This window comes from Mauremys reevesii, linkage group 9, assembly GCF_016161935.1.
Source record: "Mauremys reevesii isolate NIE-2019 linkage group 9, ASM1616193v1, whole genome shotgun sequence".
NCBI classification, from domain to species: Eukaryota; Metazoa; Chordata; order Testudines; family Geoemydidae; genus Mauremys; species Mauremys reevesii.
This window is the reverse complement of record NC_052631.1, coordinates 53,290,188-53,317,537: the sequence shown is the minus strand read 5'-3', so window position 1 is coordinate 53,317,537 and position 27,350 is coordinate 53,290,188. Positions and strand designations below refer to the sequence as shown.

The 27,350-nt window shown below is 51.8% G+C and overlaps 1 protein-coding gene across 1 annotated transcript; it reads right to left on the bottom strand.

Moving 5' to 3' along the window:
* Positions 1 to 8,139: 8,139 nt before the first annotated feature.
* AMOTL2 (angiomotin like 2) lies at positions 8,140 to 24,737 on the bottom strand. Its single transcript, XM_039489346.1, has 10 exons — positions 24,525 to 24,737; positions 20,745 to 21,577; positions 17,255 to 17,519; positions 14,799 to 14,943; positions 14,208 to 14,300; positions 13,025 to 13,320; positions 12,376 to 12,668; positions 11,868 to 12,079; positions 11,338 to 11,517; positions 8,140 to 10,212 (listed from the first exon to the last, which is right to left on the bottom strand). Exons 2-10 carry the CDS (start codon positions 21,491 to 21,493, stop codon positions 10,154 to 10,156), a joined length of 2,292 nt encoding a protein of 763 aa, XP_039345280.1. The 5' UTR covers positions 21,494 to 21,577; positions 24,525 to 24,737; the 3' UTR covers positions 8,140 to 10,153.
* Between the last annotated feature and the right edge of the window lie 2,613 nt (positions 24,738 to 27,350).

Below are 27,350 nucleotides of genomic sequence, written 5' to 3'. Positions count from 1 at the left end.
TGGCTGCTTCTCTGCTTCTCTCACTCTCCCCTCTGCTTCCACGCCAGGGAGGGTTTAAAAAGGTCTCCAGCAGTTGGGGCCAGCTGAACCTAATTAGTTCCCTGGTAACCCCTTTTCCAGCGGAACCTTATTTCCCCATGGCTATCTCACCTCAGTGGATTGGGAGAGGCCTTTTAACCCCCTGGCACTAATTACTACCCCTCCCTTTGTAGCCATTTTTCCTGGGTTTGCCACACCTCTTATGCTAACCAATCCGGTCCACCTTGTATGTAGTTGTGACACTCCCAGTACCTGTCCCAGACCTGAAGAAGAGCTCTGTATGGCTGGAAAGCTTGTCTTTCTCCCCACCAGAAGTTGGTCCAGTACAATATATTCCCTCCCCCACCTCATCTCTGGAAAAGGAGACAGGCACTGCTCTGAAGAGTTTACAGTCTGGGGTGGAAGAGAAAAGAGAGAGGCGTGGTGACTTGCCCAAGGTTACGCCCGATCAGTGGCAGAACTGGGGCCAGCAGCCCAGGTCAGCGCCTCTCCACTGGAACGCATTGCCCTTCTCCCAGGTCTCAGCCATGTATCTGTACATGTTGTGCAGCACAGCATTCTGCAGCGTCCCAGAGGGGCTGGGAATGCAAGGGACAGGTGGAGGAGGGCTGGAGGGCAGATGCTATCCAAGGCCTGGCGAAGGAGTCACTGATTCAGAACACAGACTGAATAGAGGCTCCTGCAGTTTGCCCTTCAGTACCTCTGGTGGTCTGGGAGGGGAGACCTGCCCAGCTGCTGCAAGATGACAGCTCTGCCACCCTGCCTTGGGCTGATACCCCGTTCCTGGTTCCCCCTGGCTACTGGGGCTACTTACTGGGCTGTGCACTGATCTTTCATTGGTGTCGATAAAGAGCCTCTAGGGAAGAGGCTGAAAGCATCATGCCCATTTCACTTAGGTCCTGCAAACAGCTTCAGCTGGGATTTTTATTGAAGTAAATTGCATGGGCCTAGCTCACCAGGATTACTGCTGAGTAGGAAGAGCCAGCAGCGAGTTTGTTTTTAGCGTTCCTTTCTTCAGCACAATCATCCTGTTGGCTCTTTAGCCGAATTCCTCGGGTTAATCTCGGCACATACCAGGACTGAATGCATTGTTAATGGTTACAGATTAACTAGCGAGGTCAGCGGCTGCAGGACACAAACTGTACTGCTGATGCAGAAAATCTTAATGGACCTTAACATGCCTTTTTGGAACAATAACATTCCCTGCCCAGAATGCTGCTGGATCGCCACGTTGCCAGCATGGCTAGTGAGAAGTTAATACTGCCATGAACACAGTGGGACCATGCTCCCTGGGTGCCGTCGCTGGGTAGGTGAGATTTGTGCCACTGGTGACAAGCAAACCACAGCTTTCTGGGTATTCCCTGGTCTCTGAAAAGAGGCATAGAAATGAGATGGAGGGGAGGGACAGATGGGCTTTCCCTAAAATACCTCTTCCTGGACACTAGTGACATAAATCCTCTGGCTGAGGAGCAGGTTCCTTCCCCAAGCAGCAGCTGGAGGCATAAACCATCCATGCAAAATGACCCCATATCTCGGGCTTGAGGAGACCATCGACACATTCACAGGAGAACAGGCTGTGCTGGGGCCCAGAACCAGGAACTGCATGTAGCTGGGGTGTGTGTGTGGGGGGTCGGATAAGTAAAGTGGCCTCCAAAGACTTGACAGTGTATTTGTGTATTTCACAGCTACAGGCTTGTTCTTCTCCCAGGAGCCTCGTGATCACCGTAAGTGTCTGCTAACAGAGACCCCAGCTCAGCAAAACTTAAATCTCCTAGCTCCCACCCCCAACCTCGTTCACCCCTCCAGTAACAAAGCTCCATACAAAGCTCACACAGTGTAGTTACCCTCACACCCCGGAGGCAGGGCAGTGCCATTCGCCCCACTGCACAGATGGAGGACTGAGGCTGAGACAGACTGAGTGACTTGTTACGGTCGCACAGGGAGGCTGTGACAGTCCAGGGACTTGAAGCCAGGTCTCCAGCCTGAAAGGTTAGTGCCTTAAATAGTGGGACCTCCTTTCCCTTGGCTTAGGATTGCCAACTTTCTACTCGCACAAAACCGAACACCCTTGCCCCACCCCCACTGTACCCCTCCTCTGAGGCCCTGCCCATGCCCCACCTCTTCTCTGAGGCCCCACCCCCCGCTCACTCCAGCTCCCCCTCCCTCTGTCACTCACTCTCCCCACCCTCACTGGGCTGGTTCAGGGGTCTGGGGTGTGGGAGGGGGTGAGGGCTCCAGCTGGGGGTACAGGTTCCAGGCTGGGGCCAGAAATGAGGGGTTCAGGAAAGGAGCCTGCCTGGCCATGCAAAGGGAAAGCTCCAGATCACCCGGAACAGAAGCCCACCTGCCACATCCTTGCTTGGAGCATGGTGACCCTGCTGGCAGCACAGGTCTCGAGTGTGGCGTCCGGTGGCACGAGCTGCTGAGGATCACAGAGGAAAGTGCATAATAGGGCCAGGGGGTGGAAGGAGGTGTATGAATGTTGTTAGTGGAACAAGCTGAGTGGCTGGGCATTGCTAGTAGCTTTTTGTGGTTTACACCCACCCATCCACCCCTCTTGTGAGCCAGTGCTGAAGAGCGCTTGATCCCAGCAAGCATGCAAACTGTGTACCCAGCGAGCCCAGCAATGGTAGGGGTGGAGAAGAGAGGGATGTCAAAACACAGCTCACTCGCTGCCTTCGTCCACATGCAGGCACACGCCCCACGGTGACACTGCAGAACTTATTTATTTACTTTCATGACTTGCCCTGGTTAAAGAAAAACTCCAGTGACTGGTTCAAATACCTGAAACACCTAGACAAGGGAGGCAGAGTAGCACAGTGAGCAGGCACCAGTTTGGGAGTCTGGAGGTCCCCATTCCTGGCTCTACCACAGACATGGATGTAGACATGGGGCAAGGCATATGCCTCAGTTTCCTCTCCTGCACTTTGGTGGTCTTGTCTACTTAGGTTATCAGCTGTTTGGAGCAGGACTGTCTCCCCCTGCATGCCTATGGGGTTTAGCACAAAGGGGGTGTGGTCTCAGAAGGAACCTCTAGGTACTGTTGTTGTGTAAATAATAGCAAACATTTACTACCAAAAGATCGCCCAGTATTTTAAAAACGCTGCCATACCTGGCACTGGTTTTGTATCACAATGACCAGGAGTAGCTGTGGCTCCTCTCACTAACAGGGCTTAGCACTTCATTGTCATTTCACAGATGGGGAAACCGAGGCAAAACTGGATTTCCATACCCCTCTAGCAGCTCGTTATTTACACCTCTGCCAATTGAGTGAGCTCCTGCACGCCTTTCCCTGGGGACAGCAGCCAGGAATCGGGGCCAGAGAGGTTGGGTGACTCATGCAGGGAGTCAGTAGCCAAGTGGGGATTACAAGTGTTCAGTGCCTGGCTCTCCCATTTAGTCTCAGTCTGCTGCCCTAGGCAGCATTTGTGAGGGTTAGGCCTTGTCCCACATTCCCTCAACTCTCCAGCTTGTGTATGGTTCCCAGCCGCACCTCCTGCTAGTGCCAGGTTTGGAACAAGCTGGTGTGCAGGGCGGTGCAGGGCTGAGCTGCTCCTGGCTCTGTTCCCTATGTTCACAGGAGCCCCCATGCCCTGTTGTCACCAGGGGTGATTCCCTGGCCCTTCGGCAATGCCCTTGAAACCCCCCAGCGTTTCCTTTAAAACTGTTGGCACTGTTTAAAACAAACCTGATGGAATCATCAGGGGGCTTGCCCAGCATGTGGCACAGACTTCCCACGTGTCCTGGAGCAGGTCTCTTAATCCCTCAGTTCTCCACCGCTACCATGGGGATAACACACTGCCCATTTCCCGGGCGTGTTGCGAGGTAGTGCTCCGATGCTGCAGGAACAGGGGCCAGATAAACACCCAAAAAAGATTTAAAATAAACTGCAGGGTCAGGTGCTGTTTTTCTCACCTCCCCTGCTACTGGCTCTTTCAGGGAAGAATAAGGGGACATTTTGAAGCATTGATCTGCAGTGATGGAGCACTGGAACAAACCCCAAGAGCTTCAATCCACCTACAGCCTTAGATCTGTTAGAGCTAAAGCAGCTCGATAGCATGTGTCCTTGTACAAAGAAAATTGGCTGAGCTGCTCCACATAAGAGACAAATGGCTCTTTGGCCATATAAGCACTAGAGCACCACTGAGCACTGCTGAGCTGCCCAGGTGGGTGCACCTGCCCTGCTGCTGAACATTCTTGGTGGGTCCAGACATTCTACTCACTTAAGGACCATGGGAAAAGGCAGCACAGCCGATCCAAGAGAGCAGAGAGATCAAGACAGAAAGTTTCAGGAGTCTCCACTAGTTCTGGCTGCCTTTGCTTTTGGGTCACATATTTGAAGGCATCTTGGGTGAAGTTTTCAGAGTGACTTAGGAGAACAGGCTCCACTGACTTTCAATGAAAGTTGTGCTCCTAAGTCTTTAAGGGTCTGTCTACATTGCAATAAAAAACCTGCAGCACAGAATCTCAGACCCTGCCTTGGGTTCACAGGGCTTAGGCTGTGGTGCTGTACAATTGCAGCATAGATTATCAGGCTTGGGCTGAAGGATGGGCTCTGAGACCTTGCATGCGGGGAGGGCTTCAGAGCTAGAGCGCCAGTTCGAGCCAGAATGGCTACACCACAATTTTTAGAGCGGCATACCAAGCCTCGTGAGCCCACGCCAGCTGCCCCAGGCTCTGAGACTCCATGCTGTGGGGTTTTAATCCCAGTACAGATGTACCTTTCAGGTGGTTTGGACTGTTATAGTCCAGGGGTCTTATTAAGGCATCACAGTTGAGGTTTTCAAAGGAGTTAGGTGCCCAAACCGCTTTCAAATCCCAGGACAGTTGGACACCTCACTCCCTTAAATCCCTCTGCAAATCCCAGTCCAACACACACACAATTAGTGGGAAATTTTCTCAGCGTAGGTGTGAGGCTTGCGGAGAGGGGAGTATTTCAGCTATAATTCCCCTGCTGAAAGGAGTTTTCCTAGGCCTGGTCTACACTACGGGGTTAGGTCGAATTCAGCCGCATTAGGTCGATTTAAAAATGACTGCGCCCACACAACCAACCCCATTCCGTTGACCTAAAGGGCTCTTAAAATTGACTTCTCTAGTCCTCCCCAGTGAGGGAAGTAGCACTAAAATCGACTTTGATGGGTCAAATTTGCAGACGCAAATTGAGAGTATTGGGTTCTGGGAGCTATCCCAGAGTGCTCCATTGTGACTGCTCTGGACAGCATTTTGAACTCCGACGCACTAGCCAGGTACACAGGAAAAGCCCCAGGAACTTTTTAATTTCATTTCCTGTTTGGTCAGCGAGGCGAACTCAGCAGCACAGGTGACCATGCAGTCCCCCCCGAATCATAGAATGTTTCTACGCTCCCCCCTATCATCTCTATCCCTGAGGTTATTGCAGATTAGAAGGCGAAAAAACCGCACTCACGATGACATGTTTTCCGAGCTCATGCAGTCCTCCCGCACTGATAGGGCACAGCTTAATGCATTGAAGAATTCAGTGGCAGAGGCCAGTAAAGAATTAAGTGAGCGCGAAGAGCGGAGGCAGGACGTGATGCTGAGGCTAATGGGGGAGCAAACGGACATGATGAAGCATCTTTTGGAGCTGCAGGAAAGCCACAAGAGCACAGACCCCCTGCTGCATCTACTGTATAACCGCCTCCCCTCCTCCCCATGTTCCATAGCCTCCTCACCCAGATGCCCAAGAACGTGGGGGAGGGGGGAAGCTCCGGGCACCCAGCCACTCCACTCCAGAGATGGCCCAAGCAACAGAAGGCTGTCATTCAAACAGTTTGATTTTTAGTGGCTACAATAAGCGATGTGGCCTTCTCCTTCCCAGCATCCGGGCTACCTTGTCCGTTATCTCATTTTTTTTTAATTAATAAAGGAAGAATGCATGGTTTCAAAACAATAGTTACTTTATTTCAAAGAAGGGAGGGTGGTTGGTTTACAGGGAATTAAAATCAACAAAGGGGGTGGGTTTGCATTAAGGAGAAACACACACAACTGTCACACCGTAGCCTGGCCAGTCATGAAACTGGTTTTCAAAGCCTCTCTGATGCACAGCGCATCTTGTTGTGCTCTTCTAATCGCCCTGGTGTCCTGCACGAAACGACTGTCTGCTGTTGCTTTCACAGAGGGAGGGGCGACTGACATGTACCCAAAACCACCTGCGACAATGTTTTTGCCCCCATCAGGCATTGGGAGCTTAACCCAGAATTCCAATGGGCGGTGGAGACTGCAGGAACTGTGGGATAGCTACCCACAGTGCACCACTCTGTAAGTTGATGCTAGCCTGGGTAGTGAGGACGCACTCTGCCAACTTAATGCGCTGAGTGTGGACATACGCAATCAACTGTATAAAATCGATTTCTAAAAATTGACTTCTATAAAATCAACCTAATTTCATAGTGTAGACATACCCCTACTTTATATTCCTAGCTTGATGCATAAGGAGCTTGTGCTTCTAACACCACTGTGAAAGGCATGTGCCATCCCCATGCACCCCCTTCAAGCCAGCTGCAGCACTACAGGTTCACTCTGCCTTGATTTCCCCAGTGGAGAGGTGAATAAGTTCCCCAAGCCTTTTATGTATCAAACAGCATCCTCACCACCCCCGTGGGCTGAGGGGCTAATTTAGTAACAGGAAGTTCACAGAAACATAAGGAAGTCCTTCATCCAAGCTGCTTAACAGGGGTGCAGGATCCACCATCTGAGTGCATCTGTCCCATGCTCCAGCCCTTTACCTGCAATGCACTCCCAACTTTGGGTCCTTCGCCAGAGCGAGGGCCTTCCTGCTGACTGCAGCTCTTCTCCTGGCTGCACATAGCACCTTGCAGGCTGCGTCTCCTGCAGCTAGCCAGGATTTCCTTCCCAGAGTCTCTTTTTTTCCCCCCCTAGGAGTTCCCCTGCTCTGTTTCCTGGAGCACCTCTCCCTAAGAGACTCCTCTTGTTAGGAGCAGCTTCCCTTTCATCCCAGCCCAGGTGCTCAACAGTCAGTGAGCTCCCCACCAGCCACCTGAGCAGTTCATTGCTTGCAGGTGGGCTGGCCACAGGTAAAGGGGGCCAGTGCTCCAGGTCCACCAGCCCATGCCGTGAAATGAAAGACAATTATTGCAAAACAGGCTTATATCCCCAAATCAGGGATTTAATGGGCAGCTAGTCAGTTACAAGATCTTTCTCCTCCCAGGTTTTGTCACTATCCCTCTCTTATGGACAGGCCCCATGGTTTTGTTATTTATCATCCCTGGAAAAAAATGGTATTTTTAAATATTTCCCCTTCCCGCCTCCAAAGCTGAGAATGAAACCCAGCCAAGTCCCTGCCTTGCCCCCAAATACAAGCTGCAACAAGGATATCATCCAACTAGTTCAGTGGGAGAACCTCCAACAGCCAATGCAGAGCCCTGGGTATCTTTGCAATGAGACCTCTGGGCATCTTTGCAATGAGACTTCTGGGCAAGCACTCCATACCGCCAAGACAGGCCATTTAGATACACTGTAGAAGAATCCTATGTGCTGAAGCAATCAGGCCCCGATTCATGAAGGCGATTAAACAGGTGCATAACTGTAAGCATGCAAGTAGTCCTATTGACTTCAGTGGGATTACTCATGTTTAAATGCTGTCCTGAATGAGGGCCTTGGAAAGCAGAGGTTTGTATTAGGTACAAGTCTCTTTTAGTTCCCTGCCTGCTCACACAAATAAAACCAGCAGGTTGAGAGGACACACGCACACAGACACACCTCTCTCTCACAGTTTATTCTTGTTCTTTCATGCATTGTTGTTTCCCTCTCATCTAAAAATCAACTATATTCAGGTTGTTGATTTTCTTGTTGACTGTGGAGGTTATTCTTCAGTTGCTTGAACAGACATCAGTTGTCTCTTAAAGGGACATTCTCATGAGTGTCAGTTTACTTGAAACTGACAGTGCCACCTTTCTGTCTAAAAAGGCTGTACCTATTACACTTCCAAAAAAAAATACATAAAAGATTCTGATAATTGGGAGAAGTTGGTGGGGAAAAACATATCCTTTTTTAATGAGTGCATAGGGATTCAGATCTCTCAACATCCATTTCCCACTAACTCAGAGACACACACAGTACCCCTTTGTCAGTATTTATTTTTTTTATTAAAATATTGTTATACCAAGTGGAATGCTACAGCAATCTCGGTATAGGGCAGCATAACAAAAACAGCCAGGTTTACATTTAAATACTTAAAGATAACTTAAAACACACAAACAAAAAAACCTCATTGTCTTTGGCAGAAAAAAGTTCACAGCACAAAAATACTTAAAGAAATACCAATATTAATATAAAATATATTAAGTTGTTTTTTTCTCTTTCATAGTTTTTGTTTTGTTTTGCACTTTGTAAACAATGCACCAGAACCAAAACACATTTTTTACATGTCTGGGGGAGAAAATAAAAAATGCAGTTGTCCAGCAAATGCACAGATATTTATATATGAAGGCCAAGGGAAGAAAGCATTGGAGTTCAGTGGATTGAGAAACTCTCAATTAAAATCAGAATAGGCTACTGTCAAAAGCCAGATGTCAGTAGACAAGGGGGTGTATGAGACCTGTGAATAAGTGAGTGAATACATCTTGGTGCAGTTCCAGGGATGGGGCAAATCAACTCCTCCACAACAAAATCAGACATGCTTGTTTCACGTTGGGAGTGTTTTTTCATCCCTGGTTTCATTCCCCTCACTCTTTTTTTTTTTTTTTTTTTTTTGCATAAACACAAGCTCCCTTCAGCTGAAACATACACACAGCTTCTGGTATGTATAAAGGCTCCCATTCTGAGATCCTTACCCTCTCAAGCATTGTGTTTGCACGTGGCTGTGAATGGTGCTACTGGTGCATATACGTCATGAGAGTCAGAGTCCGGTGCTTGGGCAGCCTCACTTAGCGCTTCTGATTTGATGGAGCTATTCTGATTTACATCATCTGAGGATCTGCCCCTTCCCCAGCTGAGAGCCCAGGAGCTCAAACACATACCCAGCCACCCACCACCATTTGGCACGCGGCTGGTATTGAAACAAACAGAAGGGAAATTCCAGTTGGAGGAATCATGGGAAAGTGCCCAAAAGGAAACGGAATCTGATGGACGCCAATGAGGGGTATTTAACTCTGGAGACAAACAGGATATGAAATGGAGAAAGAGAACGAGCACAGGATTAGAGAGCCAAAGGAGAGACAAGCGAGGGAGGGTGAACGGCTAAGGGGCAAGAAGGTTCCACAGAGAGCAGGAAAGTGGTCAGGAGGGACAAAGGCCATGGCAGGGAGGAATTTGAAATGATAAATACAGGGTTTGCTTTTGTTTACAAAACGGGGTTATTTACAGAGCCTGTCCTGTCCCCTCCCTCACACCCCCAGATGGGCTGCAGCCTGCCAGCACTGCAGCCTCCCCAGGAGAAGTGCCTCTGGGGACCAGCCACTGGGCACCAGCTGGATACTCAAAATCACCCTCACCCAAAGCATTTCCAGTCCTCTCAACAGGAGGGAAAAGGGGGTTGGGAGGCACAGGGAGGGGCAGGAATTGTGGCCATGCCACCACAATACAAGAGCTACTCCTGGCAGCGTGACCTTGGAGAGCAAGTACCAACAGAGGGTCCAATGAAACAGGCAGGTCAGTCCTTCCAGGATCAGTTTCTAGCAATGCACAGCATGCCGCCCTCCTCCAGGTCACAGATGGAGAGCAGGGGAGAGCTCCGTGCCTCTTCACTTCCTTGTTTCCTGCGACATACCAGCAGCAAAGGGAACTTGAGACGGTCCTTCCCAAGCACAGGCACCTTGCACAAGGGCTGGCCCAATGGGGCGGATGGAGCAGGTAGCAAATGAGCTCTGCTGTGATGGAAAGCGGGCGAGATAAATGGCAACTGATGGATGCAAACCGCAGCGGCAGCTTCCCTCCCAGCCCTCGCAGTGTGGCTCTGCTGCATGCTCTCCTGCAGTCCTGCCCCCAAACGCCTTTTGTCCAGGAACTCTCCATGCCACAAGCCCAGCCAGGCTCCCGGTAACTGAATGGCTCCTGAATCAGCATTTTCCCCAGCAGATCTCTCCTCTGACCAGGCCAGCGTGCAGGGACAGAGAGGATGGTGGGCACCTGCCCTTCCTCAGATCAGAATTTCCACCATGTCCGACAGGCTGATGGTCCTGACAGCAGACATGGTCTCTGCAAGGAAACAAACCACCTTTAGATTGTGAACTCTCTCTAGCTGGGACTGGCTCCTGCTTTTATGTCTGTGCAGCACATAGCACAATGAAGCCCTGATGCGCCCCATGGAAATGCAAACATTTACAACAGGGCCATTCGATTTACTTGAATCCATAATGAATACATATGACAGCTTGGGCCCAGCCCCTAAAACATGAAAAAAGTGATTTTGGGGGCCCACCTTGTTTCAGACAGCACTGAGCACCCCCCCTCCCTTTTAAGGTGTCTTCGGCTAGGCTCCCCAAATCACTAATCACTTGTAGAACCCTAGCCCTCTCCCATCAGCCCCTCTGATGGAGCCCACACACACACCCTATGGGGACAACCATCACCAGCGGTTAATGCAAACCAAATGGCATGTCAGAGCCAACCCAGCTCCCTGCACTCACTTGAACCCCACTCCCTCGAACTGTCAAGGGGAGAGTGCTTGGCTCCTGGCTTTCCACTGGCTGCAGGGCCTGGGGCAGAGGGTGGAGAGAGGAGCAGGGGGATTCTTCTCGTGTTTGTGGTTTTCTCTACAGATGGTAAAGCCCAGGCAGAACGCTGCACAATTAGCTGGGGGGAGGGGAGTGGGGGGGGCGGAGGAGAGGGAGCCTCTCTGATTCCTCCCTCCTGATTCTTAAAACCATTAGCAGAAAAACCGGATTCTCCCACCGAAGGTCAGGGCGGGTGTGCTAGCCTGTGGCGTGCTGATAAGCTGGGCTTTAGTTCAGATCTGCAGGCCCAGATCAAAGCCCAAAGGAATCAGTGAGAGAGAAAACTTTCGAGACACTCTCTTTCCTCTCCCTTCCTTCTTCTCTTTCCTCTGGTTTTTCCCACACTCTTTCCTGGTCCACGCCCCACCTAGCCCTGCAGTATTTCATCCCCACTGTGTATCTCGCACTCAGGATTAGTCACTGGCAGGAGGCTGAGCCCTGGCAGCCAGGGCGGAGTAGCCAGCTCCTTGCTCACTCCTCAGCTATGCAGGGCTTGTACGGCACCCCTGGCAGAGGGAAGGGAGGTCTCTGGGTTCACCCTGGGCACAGCCTCGCAGGGATTCCACAAGCATGTATTTCCCAGGGCAGCGGGGCAGGCAGGACTTACCCACGGAGTGCGCCGGGCTGCTGTCGAGCTGGGCGCCAGGCCCCTCGGCCAGACTGCCGAGTCCGCTCTCAGGCACGCCATCTGTCTGGGTGCTCCCATCTTTGCTGCCACGTTTGGAGTGGAAGGTGAGAGGGCCGCAAGGAGATGGTCTGGGCGTTTCCTCCACTGGGACTTTGCCTGCTGGAGGGAGAGGAGCAACCACCTTTAGATTTTAAATACTGAGGTGAACTTGATTGGCTCTGGGCTCTTACTGGCTTTTAGTGAGCCAGGCCTGACCTGACTGGCAGACAATCAGAGAGCTACATTTCTGTGCTGTGTCCCAAGGCTCTCTCTGATGGCCATTGTGATCAGGGTGCATGTCAGGGAGAGCCCCCTCCCAGCAGGAAACACCCCAGCTCAGTGCAGCTGAATACCAAAGGATGGAAGCGTTGGAGGAAACACAGCAAAGGGAGCTTTCGAGCAGGGCTTTAATGCTAACTGAAGGGGCAAGTAGCCTGTGACTCCCTCCCCACAGGTGAGACTCCTCTTACCTGGACTCCCTCTGGAAGGGCCCTCGACCAACCGTTCACCGTGGGCGGCCCCCTGCCAATTCTGGGTCCCCGAGGCAGCAAAGATGGACGGCACAGACTTGGCCGGCCGAAGGGAGCCCTGCAGACTCTTGCTAGGATCCTTCCGCGAGCGCTGCTGCAGAATTTTGATGACTGCATCCTTCTCCAATATTTGGGCATGAAGTGCTTTTAACCTGGGGTACGCAAGAGCAAGGCACAAAGTGAGAGAGATGCTGGTGATTTTATTCCACAGGGTGTGTGACGCTTCACCAGCTCCTTCATCATGCGGTGTTCCCTTAGCATCACGGCCAAGGAAACTTCACTCCGTCAGCGCACATGGCAAGGACACCTATTTCCCATGGCTGCTGGTTGACCAACTGGGAAGCCAGTTTCTAAATGCTCAATGATGCGAGTGACATAAAAATCCCAAGACTGATGATAAGGAAGGCCAACAAAAAATATGCCCTGTGAAGCCACTCGCAGGACCTACCTGTTCTCCATCTCCTGGTGCTTGTGATTGGCCAAGAGGAGATCCTCGTCAAAGCTGTTATTGGGGGAGTGACGCGGGGAGTGGTTGATGATAGTTGTGTCCCGCTGCGCAGCAGCGGTGGCGGCTGCGTCCATGGCAAACTGCCTCATGGTGCATTCCTCCAGATACTTCTGCTCCCACTTGGTCATGTCTGCCTCCAGGGCTAGGATCTTTTCTTCCCTCTCTCTCAACTGTTCGGCCAGCATGTGGGCACTCAGCTCTGGGGATCCTCCGGTCAGGGCTCCCACCTGTCTCTGTATTGACACAGGAAAAATGACACACAGCATGAGACTGAATCATGAAGAGAAAGGTCCCTTGAGTGCAATGATCAGAGATGGGCCCAACCTGCACAGATCCAGGTTTCTCCAAAGTGTGGGGATACTTGAATTAGACTCCTCTCTAACCCTTATGCTGTGCCCCATCCTCAGGAGTCTGGCACATCTGGGCCTTGCCTGCACTAGCCCTTCCATGCAACCTGCCCCCATTGCAGCGCCACAGCTGGCAGTGCTCGTGCCACAAGGGGACTGGTGCCACCAGGGTTTTGAGAAACCATCTCACTAGCCCCGCTTTGCTGCTGGCCTCAACCCTAGTTCCATGAACTCCTTCTCACCTGCTGAGCCCGCAGCATCTTCAGCTCCTGCTCCAGGCGGGTGCGGAGACGCAGTTCCAGCTGCTCACGCTTTTCACAGGCGGCCTGGAGCTGGCCCAGGGCCTGCTGCAGCCTCTCCACCTTCTCCACGTACGCCCGCTTCCTCCTCAGCTCATCCTCGGTCTTAGCTGCCCGTGTCTGGGCGTTGCTTAGTGCCTGCTCCAGCAGCTCCGCCCGCCGGCGCTGGTCCTCGTTGGCGCCGCGCAGCCGCGAAATCTCTCGTTCCAGCTTCTCTTTCTCCTGCTGGTGCTCGTAGCCTAGAAACGGCACAAGGAGCAAATACATTAGCTAATGGTTGTAGCTGCTTCATCCACTCAGGACGTTCCCAGCTGCAATAATTTCATTCCAGTACATATCGGAGGGACTCCGGCTCAGAGCTATTGCATTAGGATTCTGGCATCAGATATGATGGGCAATTGCCATGAGAAAATCTAAATATCTGCTCTGAAAATATCTGCCCAGGGAGGAGTCCACCCCGCTGACGCTAACAGGCTCCCAGTCTCTCTCACACCGAGATGTCTGTGCTGTGCTAGAGAGCGGGTACCAACAGGGGGTCCAATGTGCTGTGGGTGGGAACAATGACAGCCTGCGGCTGTGCCCCCTTTTCCCTCCCTTGGGTTTTCATGGGCATTTTGCTGCCAGCCATGGAAGTGGAATCAAGCCAGGAAGAGACTGTCAGGCCCATCCCAATCTCTGGCAAAAACGTTTTCTCCTTAAAAAAAAAAAAATCCAATGCGCGAGAGAAAAAGGGCTCTAGCCTAGGTCCGGGATTCAGAGCGGCGGGAGTGCTGACTGTGTGCTGGAACAGCCAGAACAGCCGCTGGAATGCAAAGAATCCAGGTCACACTGATGGCTGCTATGATTAATGGCTCTGGTTTGAGTGCCAAGAACAGCTTAGCTCTCCCTGGGGAATGGCAAAAGCTTCCAAGAGAGGATCCACCTCTTCTCCTATCTTAAAGGGACCTTACCCTTCCTTCCTCACACACACACACCCTGAAAGCATGCCAACCTGCTCTGATCCACCAGGCCACAGAGTGACAGGGCAATGCTCAGCAGGGCTGGCCATGCAGCGAGCCATGCAGACAACTGCACAGCTCTGCACAGCACCTCCACTGTGACCAAGCATTCCCCCCCCAGGACTTACTTTGTGCAAGCAGTTTTGCCACGGTCCCCTGGCTGCCTTCTGGGTTCTCCTGCTGCTTGCTGGCCAGCTGTTTGTTTGCAGATTCCAACCGTTCTGTTTCAGATTAAACAGACAGAGATAGAATTTTTAGAATTTAATTGACTGGGAACAGCCTGGTTCTTGGAAGACACTGGTGGTATCTTGAAACCTAATCTCCCTGAAATGCTCCTGATGTACCAGGAAACGTGTCAGGAGACAGTTTGCTGGGGATCTGTCACCAGAGATGAGGGTCACAAGACTGGGACCAACAAGGGGGAGTCACAAACTGGTACTGGATGTGGCCTCAACAATGGGATCAGAACAGAACCAGGTCCGACAACATGCGGCCAAGTGTCTGCACTGAACAAGGGCCTACATAGTGGAGATGGACAACTGCTCAAGTGGCTTATGGAGGGAGCACCAACGTGGGGAGGCTCAGCCCAAGGCATAGCATGTTTCTAACAACAATTATCTTCTCTCGAAATGAATGACACAGCCCAAAAAGGAGTGGACCCATGAACTACCTTTTCCACTCTCCCTAGCTCCTGTCTAGTGCTGTCTACAGTTTCTTACCTTTCAGATCCCGGTTGAAATCCTGAAGCCGCCGCATCTCCCCATCCTTCTTGTTCCTCATGGTTTTCTCCAATGCTTCTCGTTTGGAAGATGCCTTCATCAGGTTTTCATAGTCCTCGGAGATTCGCTGAATCTCTGTTTCCAGCTGTGGGGGGAAGAAACAACAAGCTGAAGTTAAACATTCTTGGGATGGAGAAAAGACTAGAGGAGAAGATGGCTGGATGGCACCAGTAGACGTTTCAATGTGAAATGCATTGCAAAAGCAACACCACAAACCAACATGGCTGCAGTGTCTGTCACCAGTAAAGGGCTGGGTTTAAGTCCCACACTAGAAGACTAGTGACATGAGTCTGGTGGTCTCATCCTGCTCCTTACTTGTGCACAACACATGACTCCTGGGCCCTGTTCAGCCAAGGTCTAAGCACTGGAATGAATGGCAGGAGCCTTACAGGTCAGGAACGACGTGCAAAGAAGCAGCTTGCTCTCTGCCCACCTGTACATGCCTGCCCCACGCCAGCGCTCTTAGTCCGTGAGTATTACACACGCCAATAGGAGAACAACATACACTTTCTCGCCACCTCACTCAAACTACAAACAACCCCACACCAGCAGGTGCCACCTACAATCGGCTTTGGAGTCTAGTAGTGCCCTGCACAATGATTTGCATAACTGTACCCACCACGCAGTGCTGCTTTCCCATCTGCCTCCTGAGCAGCCACTCGAAAGGCCCATTTATTATAAGCCCACTGCAACGACACCAGGCCCTTTGGAGACTTTGGGCCTGGGTTTAATTTAAGCCCGTTCTTTTTAGAAGGCACCAGTCATCTTCAGTGATAAAACTCCCCCAGCTTCCCACAGAGAAGCACTTGCCTTTTCCTTTCTGGGACCCTTGGATGTTCCACCCCTTCCCAGGTAAGGAGATAGCTCTGCTGTCCCTCCACCCCCTGAGGCTGCCCTCTTGGAGCGGCTCCTCTTGCAGGACCAACCCTTCCGTTTTCCATGATGGGATGGCTGCATGAGAGTGGAAGGTGTGCCATAGGGGGCTGAATCACTCTGATAAAGCTTCTTGGTACACAGTCCTTCCTATTCCTGGCTGGCTCTGGCTCCTTAGTGTGCCCTTCCCTTTGGCCATGTGGAAAGGTCAGGCCCTTATGTCTGTAACACTAAAGGGATCAGAGACCCTCCTCATGGGTCTGTCTTGCTGCGATGAACCTGATGGGAGATACAAGCTGTGCGTGCACCTAACTGGATTATGAAACAAGCTGCACTGGAGAAGTTCTATCATCTCTCTCCACACTGTCTCCACTCTTCCTCTCGCGGCTGCTCCATCCTGCCTAGCGGGTTCCTGGCCTCCTCCCCAGCTCCAGCACATGCCCCTGCCTTTCCACCTCCGCAGGCCTGGCACGTGCCCCTCCCAATGGTCCGTTTGTTCTAAGGGGAGAGGCTTTCCCGGTGGCTGCGGCTGTGCTGGAACAGGCCTCCCCTTGTATGCCTCTGCACAAAGGGCTTTCTGTGGCAGCCCAGCACAGACCCCAAGGGGAGGGACGGCCAGAGAGGGCCCAACTGTTAACAGAGATGGTGAATGGACTCTTTTTTATCCACCCAACAACTGCCTTGGCTGAGGACCTGTTGTGCTGTGTGCTTCTGAGCCACAGCTGTTCAGAGGGATGGCGGGGGGAAGAGATTAAACATATGAAAGGGGATGAAATTTCTCAGCAGCTGTCTGCTCTTTCTCTAGGCAAGAAACAAAACCAAACCCCATCCAGAGAACGAAGCTAGGAACACAAGGAGCTCGGCTGACAACGAGTGAGGTGTAGTGCAAATGCAAGTGAAGAACAGGCAAGCACTGAGCAAGCTTTCTCTACAGCCCTCTCCAGACTCTTCTATCCTGACCTGTGTAATTACCTTGCTGTCCAGTTCCTGGCCTCCTCCTTCAAAATTCTGCCAACGCACCTCAATCCCGACAAAAGCGGGATGACATGTGCACTGTCTCTAAATCCAGCACCCAGAGCTAGACAGGAGGGGGCTGGTGGAGGTTCTAGGGAGAAGCTCTGCAGTGAAGCAGACAGAGTGACTTCAGGGCTAACACTGAGATAAAGCTCCTTGTTCAGCATTCACAGAAAGCAATCCTACAGTTCCCGGACACAAACCGAGTCTGTCCTGGACAGACTGCCTGCCAGGCTGTGTTATCTCAGACGAAAAGCAGCCAATGAAATGAAAGCATCCAAGTCTCATTTCAAATGACATGTTGGAATCAAAGTTGAAAGGTGACATGGAAACCTACTGCTCCTGGCAGTCCTGCCCCCTGCCAGGGTCCTGAGCCTGCCTGTACGTTGCCCCAAGGCCCAGATGTTCACAGGTATCCAATGGGAGTTAGTGGCCTGCATACCTTTGAGGAGCTGGGCCCTAGAGCTTTGGCTGGAAAGACTGGTGGGGTGCTGGCTCCACACATTTACCTTCTGAATCCGGCTTGCTTTTTCACTGCAGCTCTCAAGCTCCTGCCGCAGCTTTTCGTTTTCCCTCTGGAGCTTCTCACTCTCCCTCAGCAGCTTCTCATTCTCCCTCAGCACCGTCTCCATCTGGGCCAAGTGGCTGCTGGCTGATGCGGCCTGGGCTGTCATCAGAACCTCCATTCCAGCTGGAGTAAGGGAGCCCAGTGGGCCGTGGCACAGGGCAGCCTGCTGGGGCAGGAAAGCCTGGGGCATATGGGCCTGCATCACCCTGAGAGGTCACAAAAATTCAACAGAGACACTCAATAGCATTGTTCTGCGCCTGCTAGGACACACGGTAAATCAAGGATAAGAGATGGCGTGACGGGCATGGCTGGGATGACGTGCCACTGAGTGGCTTCTGGTAATATCCAATCCCCAGCAGACCTCACACCATTATTTCTCTCTCCTTGAACCCCTGGGGCAGGGATTGTCTTTTTGTTCTGGGTTTGTACAGCACCTAGCATCATGGTACCAGCACCTGGTACCATAATCAGGGCTCATGCGCACTATGGTAACACAAACAAATCATACGTCTGTCGACAGAGCTTCTGGGAGGAGGTTTTTATCTCACCATTTTAAATATTTACTTGAACCTAAAGGGGGACAATGTTCCCCGGGAATGTCAGAAATCTTTGAGGCCCCCCTCTCTGCCCTGGCATGAGTGGCACCATCTCATTTAGGGCTGTAGCGCATGCAGCCATGCATCTACGGAACCCTTACAATATCAGGTTGATAGGGCAATCTTTCCCAATGCACCTTTCAGACAGAGATCAAGGCATGCCTGTTTTTCAAAGTATAGATTCCATGGCAATTATTAGCACCACTTCTCGGCTACCAAATATTATTTCAAAACCACTCAGCATCGGCCTAACTCTGCTCTCACTGAAATCAGTGGGAAAACTCCCGTCAACTTCAATGGAAGCAGAACTAGGTCAGTGCTGAATGCTTTTGCAGATCCCACCTACAGTGTATGTGGTAAGATGCGCCCTTGCACTTCACTTGCCTGTCAGAGAGCTTATGTCAAATTTTCAAAAGCACTTAAATCACTGAGGAGCCTAAGTCCTGTTTTCAAAAATGATCTAGGCACTAGGACCAGATTTTAAAGGGATTTAGGCACCTAAAGATGCAGATTAGTGGCCAGTGAGATTTTCAATAGCATCTAGGTGCCTAACTCCCATTGATTTCAAGAACCAGTGGCTTTTAGTGCCTAAGCCACTTTTGAAAATGGGATTTAGTCATCTAGCTCCTTTTTTATTTTTAATCCATGTTTAAAAAGAAACTTTATACCACCCAACACCATCATGCCAGTGCTTAAGAACACAATGAGAATACACTTATCAGAGACAGCCAAGCGGAGTGAAATGTCACCACTGAACTGCCCCCTCTCTTATCAAGCTCCCAGAAGTTAAAGGAAATGCCTATTCCCCTACGCAGCGGTGCCAATTACAAGGGAGGAACATCCCCCCACCCCAAAGCTTTTCCACTGCTCCAAGTTCCATAGGCCACAGGTGTGTGTGTGTGTGTGTGTGTGAGACCACGTTTAATCAGTGAGCTTGTACTAATCGCTATGGCTCCTGCCAGAGCAGTGCAGAGCTTGGTCACAACACCACTGAAATTTGACCTGGCCACCCTTCTGTCCAGCCACACGGGTGGCTGGGCCAAATGATGGAGAACAGGGGAGTCTGCCGAGATCACAACTTTTGGCATTGGCTCATGCACCGTGTGGGTCAGAGGGGAGACTCCCCACCAGCTAAGGGAGATGAGTGGGGACCAGAGCTTGTCCTGCCCACTAAGAAATATCTGAATTGGCATCACTGCCCCAAGGTGGTCCCTTACTAAAAGCATACCATGAATAAACATGTCCTATACTTGGTGGGAAAGGGGTGCTAAGCAGACCAACACCGTTACAGGGACCTCTGCTTTAACGAATCTTTAGGGCAACTGCTAAGAGGGCAAAGATACCATAGCCCCAATGACAGCTTGGCCACCCTATGGGAGCCTGACCGTCAGGTGCTTCCCAGAAGGCGCCATGGCTGCACATGAGCAAGGGCTGGCTGTAAATGTGGGGCTGCATTCCTGGAAGACGATTTGGCAAATACATCTTCCTTTCTGCCTGCACCCCCTCCCCTCTTTGTTCCCTCCAAAAGAGAGCACTTCCTGTCAGAGATATTATCTCTTCCTGTCAGCATTCACTATGGCTTGCCCAACAGCACATGCTGCTACTCAGCCTCGCCACCTTTCCCAACTGTGCAGCTAGCTGAGAAGACCCGGGGAGAGTGGGCAGCTGGGAAATGATGGGTGGTGGAGAAGGGAGAGAACACTCGGGGTTTAGTTTCTCCTCTGCTACTCTGTATTTCCCTTGTTATAAGCAACCAAACAGCGCTTTCTGATGTGCTCAAATTGCCAGGAAAAGCGGAATGCCCTACAGTGGCTAGGACCCATAACACCAGATGTAGGCTTCCACTGTTAGTGACACAGGCCATAATGCTAACAAGGCTCTGTGTGCAGTTAGAGTACCTGCTGAAGAGAAATAGGCACTTTTCACCCAGCACTGACACTCCACTTACCAACCCTATGCTGCAGCCAAGAGAAGAGGGACCTCAACTGCCAGTGTAACGGAGAGCACAATTCACCCTTAGGATTGCACTGGGTGCAAGCTGGGGGGCAGACTCTGGGCTTTGGCATTTGCACAGTGGATGAGAGCAAAACCCAGTATCGAGGGGGTGGTACGTGGCTAGGCACAGATTTGTATTTAGCAGGATTCCCCCTAGGACTGGTCGGTAAGAACTCATCACTTTCACCTTCCTATCAGTGCAGAAAGGCAAGTTCCCAGTGCCCAGGTGCTACTCAGCCCTCAGAGCGTGCATTCCCTCTGGGACAGCACCAGTAGTTTTCCACATAGCTGGGCCTGCTTCCTTTCTCCCTTCCAAATTTAGCCACTTCCTGATTCAATTCCAACTCCTCAATTAACCAGAAATTCCACTCAGAACACAAGGGGAAAGCGGCTGTGAAGACAACTTCATCTGCAAAACAATGGGTCTAATTTAGCCCTGGCAAAGCCACCCCAGAGACAAATATAGCCCATGAGCTTCAAAAGTCAGACTGCAAGTCCCTTCCCCACCCATTTCTGCCCACAGAATAGGGCAGCACTTCCAAAGTCGTAAGGATTCATGCAGCCAGGGGATGAACATTGTAGGGTCCCTACAGCTCATCTCCTTATTCTGCAACATGCGGGTTTCTCTGCATATGCAACCAGCCTTGGCATTCCGAACCCATAGAGGCTCCCCAGCCACAGCTTGTCTGTGAGCCAGGCGGTGTTGCATCGACATACCCAATCCCCTTCCCACACGGCTGTCGAAGTCCCAGGAACTGAGTGCACGCCAGGAAGGAAGGGACTGGCAATGCATGCTACGCCGCTGTGAAGTGCGAGGTGCTAGACAAATGTTTTGGTTACCTGACTTCAGGGTGCTGAAATCCTGGCCCTTCCCTGGAGCAATGCCTGGGATCTGCCAGGTAACCAACTGCAGGCTCCTGGGTGGGGATGATGTAGGGGTACTCTGGAGGGGGGCCCCGTGGCTCCACCCCCTCAGTATGCTGCCCTCTTGGGGCTGACAGCTGGAAGTGCCTCGATAGCTGGGGATAACTGTGGGAGGAGCTCATGTGGTTCTGGGCCTTGGCTCCATTCCTCTCCAGCGACATCTGCATGAGGCGTTCGCTCAGTGACCTCACATGCCCATGCTTCAGCTCCTTTAGTGACTCGTCCTGGCGCTTGCTGCTGCTGTCAGGGGCATAGGCCCTTCGTTGGCCAGGCTCAGCAGGGGCGCCTGGACAGGGCACCCCAGCCTGCTGTCCTCGCTGTGAGGCATAATACTGGGAATGCGCTTTGGCCTCCTCGTAGGTGGGGAGCTCCTCGCCCTTGTGCTGAGGCTGGTAGAGCCGATACACGTTGTTCTCCAGGTAAACGTGGTCACAGTGATGCTCCTGGCCCTGGGGCTCCTGCCGTGTGGACTGCTGGACCATCTGGCTCTCTTCTTGGGTGAGACTCTCCAGTGAGGAGCGAGGGCTGCCCATGCTCCCACCTCCGCGCAGCGCCTGCTGCTGAATAGCCAGCAGCGTGCGGTTCTCGGTGAGGTTCCCGTATCTCAACTGCTCCTGGATGAGCCGGTGCAGGACTGTCCCAGAGGAATCTTCTGCCGTCCTCATCCTTGGCTAGTCAATTGGCAAGGGGCTGCCACCAGGAACAGTAGATGCAATACAATCCCAAGGATCTAGCAGCACCCAAGGAGCCTACAAGAGACGAACACAGGAATCAGGAAGCAGCTCTCAGTCAGGGGTTTGCTCATTACATATTTTCAGAAGATTTAGTTTGCCAGGAGTCCCACTGTGGCACTCTGCCAGGAAAGACTCAATTGACCCTTTAGTCACATACTCATAGCCTAGCAGAGCGGGGGAGGAGGGGGACTCTGAGCAACATCCCATCCCTTTGCCGCCATTAAGAAGGGCAGAACCAGACCCAAGCTGAACGCTAATTCCACGGGAGGCCACTGAGAACTAGGCCCTTGGCAACCCTGCGGAGGCTGGAAGTGGACCAGTCCTGGCAGGCTCAGTTGCAGGGAACTCAGCTCTCATACAAAAAGCCTCCCTGCCCAGAGCTTCAGTGAGCCCCTGAATCCCCATCTCATTTTACGTGTCCAAAAGGGAGCAGCTCTTGGTGGGGAGTGAGGACTGTCAAGTCTGGGGATCTCTGCTGGCTTCCCAGTGGGGTGAACAGCCTCAGCACCTGAGCTTAGCATGAGTGCATTTGAGAGTCAGGGTGACTGTTCTGCATAACTTGATTTACTGCTCTGGAAAGACAGGTCACAGGATCCTAGTAACTTGTGCAGTCAGAACCCCTTTATTTGGTTCACTTAGTGCGCATCTCTCTCTACATGTGCCAGGCAAGGTAGCCAAGGGAAAAGCTGGGACTGCTGTCTAAGAAATTCATTCAGTTCACTGAACAGAGCCAAACTCATTACCCAAAATAGTAGGCCAATGCAGAACTTTTAGTAAGTGAGACTCCTGTTAGTCTAGCTTTGATTGTGGGGGCAGGGAAGAAGTTCTGTTAAGTGTAACGAAGACTGTGCTTTGAGCTCAAGCCACCATTACAACAAAATATCCTAGATTTGGCGAGCCCAAGTTACACTGGCAGAGAATGTTCCTATTTCCTGTGTAACCTGCAGGACAACAGCTACAGTCCACAAAGCAAGAGGATTTCAGTTTCCAGTACTTTCCGTCTCCTTAAAGAAGAGACTTGTCATATTTGGGCCAACACATAGAATTTGTAAACGGAAGCTCCTACAAAACCTAAAATCAACAAGAAATATTTTGTGGATACAATCTTGAACAATTCCCATAGGATCTAATTGTTTTAAACAAAAAATCACCCCCACCCCATTTGCACACATTGCAACATTATGATCCTGAATGACAGTGAAATTGACTCAAAAGTGTAAAGGGCTCATCTATTGTCATTGCCCCAGTGAATCGCAAAATATAATAAAAGCTTCATAGTAAAAAGTCACATAAAATAATCCTGATTTTCAAGATTATTTCAGTTTTAATCATCAACATTGTTATGGTGTTTTATGTATGTATGCACACATGCTTTTCATACATCTACTGACATTTTAAATATAAAACCCTTATCGTAATGAATCAGCCATGCCTGGAGACACCAATGTGGGGGTCGACCCTAAAAACATTCTCATAACCTTTTTGCAGTCCCTGGCAATCAGAAACTGCAGCTGTAGCCCAGGTTTGTCTATGGCTAGTAGCTTACTGAAGAGGGATGCTAGCCAGGGAAGTTCTATCACTGTTTTTAAGTTGCATGTCCTCCTCTGCACTCAAACTTTCAAGTGAATTCCCAAGTAGACATTTGATCACCTGTTTCTAGTCTCATGCTAATGCATGTGGGTTGGCAAAGGGAGATTGCTAATCTCATATTGCTTCATACAAACATACCTCAAATATTGGCTCTCAACACAAAAAGTTCTTGACCAGGTTTTCCCTGAAGGTGAAATTAGGAAACTCTAAACAGGCTACCTTTCCCGAGCCTCATTTCAACGCTGACTCAGACCTCTGAGATTTAAAGCTAACCCCAGACTGCCTTTGGTGAATCAAAATAAAAGAACCACACATCCCCTTCAATTTCACAAGCCCTGGTGCGTTCTCACAAGGAGGAAGTCTGAAATATTGGGTCAGGGAGCATGACTAGATAGCTAGGAAGGTGGAGAGAACATTCCTCACCCCACCCCTACCATATGTGCTCTTCAACCTTTTACTATCAGAGATTATTTTCACTCCTGGATCTCCAGCCCCAACTGCTTTTTAATGTGGTTGCGTGCCTTTATTCCCCTCCCCTATTTTTATACATTTCTTTAATTTTGCAGTCACAAGAAATTCCCTTTAATGGCACTCAGCATAATTTGAATGAGCAGCATCAAGTAAGAGAGGATCATTTAAAAAGAAAAGACAACTCAAACTCCAGTTGACATATTCTAGCAAGTTCAAAGGCTATCCAGTGAAAGAACAAGGGTTTGCAACCCAGAAGATCTCCCCGGAAAACTCCAACCGGCTGGGAGGTTACAACAGGGTTGACGTTAAACAGCGAGACATTGTTGTGGCAGCTCCCCCCGCCTCATGGAAAAAAACCCTTTCTCGCCTTTACAAAACCCACTGGGTATAACTAACGCACCTAGAGCGCGTTCAGCAATTGCCATCTGCAGAGCAGTGCTAGGGCCCTGCCTTGCTGCCGCTTTGTTTTCCAAATCGTTCAGCACTGACATCACCCGGGTTTGGATTGTAATTAACATTCCTTGTAAGTGAGAACGAGCTCATGGCTGCGGAAAGCATTTTCCGAGCAGGACAAAGAGAATTCTTCAGCTAGCTGGGGGCACAAGCACCTGTGACTGCAAACGAGCCCAGCAAAGTCCTGCTCACCCCCACTCTGCTTCTTATGGGTCACAACCCCGGCGCTCCCGGGGGCTTGCAGGAATCCCGGGTCACACGCTGCAGGGGAATGGGGGGAGCCAGAGCGATGGAAAGGGGGGACCCCGCAGGCTGACGCGCAGGGAGCGCAGCGTTCCCAACCCGAAGCGGCACGAATGAGTGACAATAGCGAGCCAGGGACGGGAAGTCGGAGATCGCCCCTCTGGCCCCAGACACCGCGGGGATGGGAGCCCGGAGCGGAACTCACCGAAGCAGAGCAGCTCCGCTGCAGAGCCGGGGGAGGAGAGGCTCGCTCCGCGCCCGGCCGGCTCGCTGTGTGTGTGCGTGCAGCTCGCAGAGATCCTGCCCCCGCGGCTGCTGGCAGGCACTGAGCGCCTCGCCGGCCCCCGCCAGCTGTAATGAGAGCCAAGGAGGCCGGGCTGCGCGAGCGGCTGCTATGCCAGGAATGCGAGAGTTTCAGGTTCCCCCGGGATCAAAGCTAACCACAAATAACCTCTCCGCCTCGGCCGCGGCTGCGCGGCGCGGCCTGCAGGGGGCGCGGCCGCCTCGCTCTGTCACACACACGCGTGCGACTAGGGCTGCAGCCTGCCTGGCTCGCGCTGGTTTAAAGCCCCGCGGATCGGGAGCCTTGCAGCGCCGCTAGGCTGAAGCTGCTGAGTCCGCAGGCAGCCTGGGCCCAAGTTCCCAACCCTTCGGAGCCACTGAGGGTGACCAGATGTCCTGATTTTATAGGGACAGTCCCGCTATTTGGGGCTTTTTCTTATATAGGCGCCTATTATCCCCCGTCCCGATTTTTCACACTTGCTGGCTGGTCACCCTAGAACCACCAGGGCTGCCCTAGGCAAGGAACCATCTCAGCCAGGGCTGAGAAGAGTTTTCCCAGGCTTTCTGCAGCTGACCCTTGTACAGCAGGGGGATCTGTAGGATATGAACCAGGGAGGGTTGCCAATAGGGTGACCAGATGTCCCGATTTTATAGTGACAGTCCCCATTTTTTTTTCTTATATAAGCTCCTATTACCCACCACCCCAGTCCCGATTTTTCACATTTGCTGTCTGGTCACCCTAGTTGCCAATTTGTGTTGGATTTATTCCTGGAGGTTTCGTGACATAATCCAGAGATTCCAGGACAGTCCTGGAGGGTTCGCAACTCTAGAAACACCTCAGACTTGGTGGATTTGGGACCCTTCCCTTGCCTATAAACTGGGTTATTTACTTGCAATAGGGTGTGTGCAGACAGCTGTAGCATCCATGCCCCCGCCCACATTGTGCTGGTACTGCAGAGATACTTAGAGACAGTTCCTGCTCCAAAGAGCTGATAATTTAAAAAGACAAGACAGACAAAAAGGTGGGAAGGGAAACAGAAGCACAAAGACTTGTCCGAGGTAACACAGCAGGGTGGTGGAAGGGCTGGGGGCCTGCAGCCTTATGGCTCCTGACCAGCGACCTCCATTAGAATTTGCTTCTGCCCAGGTGAAGTAACTGCTTGGGGCAGCCACTAGATGGTAAAAAAAAGAGCCACATTCACCTCACGTGAGTTACACCACTGAGACGTGCCCAACCCAACTGCATGTGTTCCTCAAAGCCCCTCATGACTCAGAAATGTGCCTAGGAAATCAGCAAGGGGGAATTCTGTGAAACATCATCACAATATAAAAAGGGGAGCTTGGAATGAAAACTATTTTGCAACCTTCATTAGAGCAGTCACCTCTGCCATAACTGCTATTCATGGGCGGCATGTGAACTGCTAGTTGGGGAAGGCTAGCCCCGAGCCTTGCCCCTTCCACTGAAGCCCCACCCCTTCCATGCCCCCAAATCCAGAGCCCCCTCCCCAGACTGGCTAGTCCCCACCAGCCCCAGAGCCCCAGGAGGGAGAGTGCATGGCACTGCCGCAGTCCTGAGAAGGCAGGTGGTGTGGCCTCAGCCCCTGGAACTCAGTGGCACCACCAAAGCAGGGCCACGCTTGGCTGTTTGGGGAGGCACAGCCTCCCCTATCCACAGCCCATGTTGCTATTACTGTGAGTTTGTTACTAACATGATTGTCTTCAGAATTAAAGCCCCAGTCTTCTGGCTGGGGAAAGATGGTCCAGTGGCGAAGGTGCTAGCCTGGGCAGGCCAGGATCTAATTCCCTGTTTTCCCACAGACTCCTGGGGTAAGTCACTTGGCCTCTCTGTGCCTCAGTTCCCCATCTATAAAATGGGGATAATAGCCCTGCCCTGCCCTGCCCCACAGGGTTGACGGGAGGAAGGATAAATACACCGTATGTGTGATTCACATGGAGATTTCCTGGAAGTGTGAGGTGACTCATAGACTTTAAGGTCAGAAGGAACCATTGTGATCAGCTAGGTCAGGGGTTCTCAACCTTTTTCTTTCTGAGGCCTCCCTCAACATGCAAGAAAAACTCCGGGGCCCAGTGGGGGAGGGTGGAGAGGGGGGCTCTGGACCAGGGAATCCTTGGGCATAGGTGTAGTTTGACTTTTATTTTGGGGGTGGGGGGGGAGGGTCAGCAGGGCTCGGCACAGCAGGGTCCAAGGAGGGAGTGCCACCTCCACTCCCTGACTTACCTCAGCAGGCCACCCACCTGTCTGGGGCTGTGTGCCGGTGGCTGCTCCCTGAGGGCTTTGCTGACCCCAGAGCTGGGTCCCCGCCTGGGCAGCTCTGACCAGCTGTGTGAGCAGTCAAAGGGGGCTGGGAGCTGAGGAGCAGCCACAACCCTGGGCACCAGCAGCAGATGGGGAAATACTATGGCTTCCCTCCCCCACCCATGGCACCACCAGCCAGAGGAGCAGCTGCCCCGCTCTGCCTGGCTCCAGCTTCCCGCCTAGAACCTAGCTAGAGGGTGGCTCAGGGAAAGGAGGAGGTGGGGGGATGGAGCTGCTCCCAGGATTGCCCCACTCTGGGTAAGGCACTGCAGTTTGGGGGGGGGGGGTAACACCATCATGCCCCCTCAACTTTGCCCATGGGCTCAAGGTTTCTGCCCTTGTCAGAGTTTCAATCCTCCACCCCCCCTTCCAGCTTCAGTGGGGAAAGGGGGAGCTTGGGATGTCATCTGCATGCTCCTCCCTGCTTCAGCC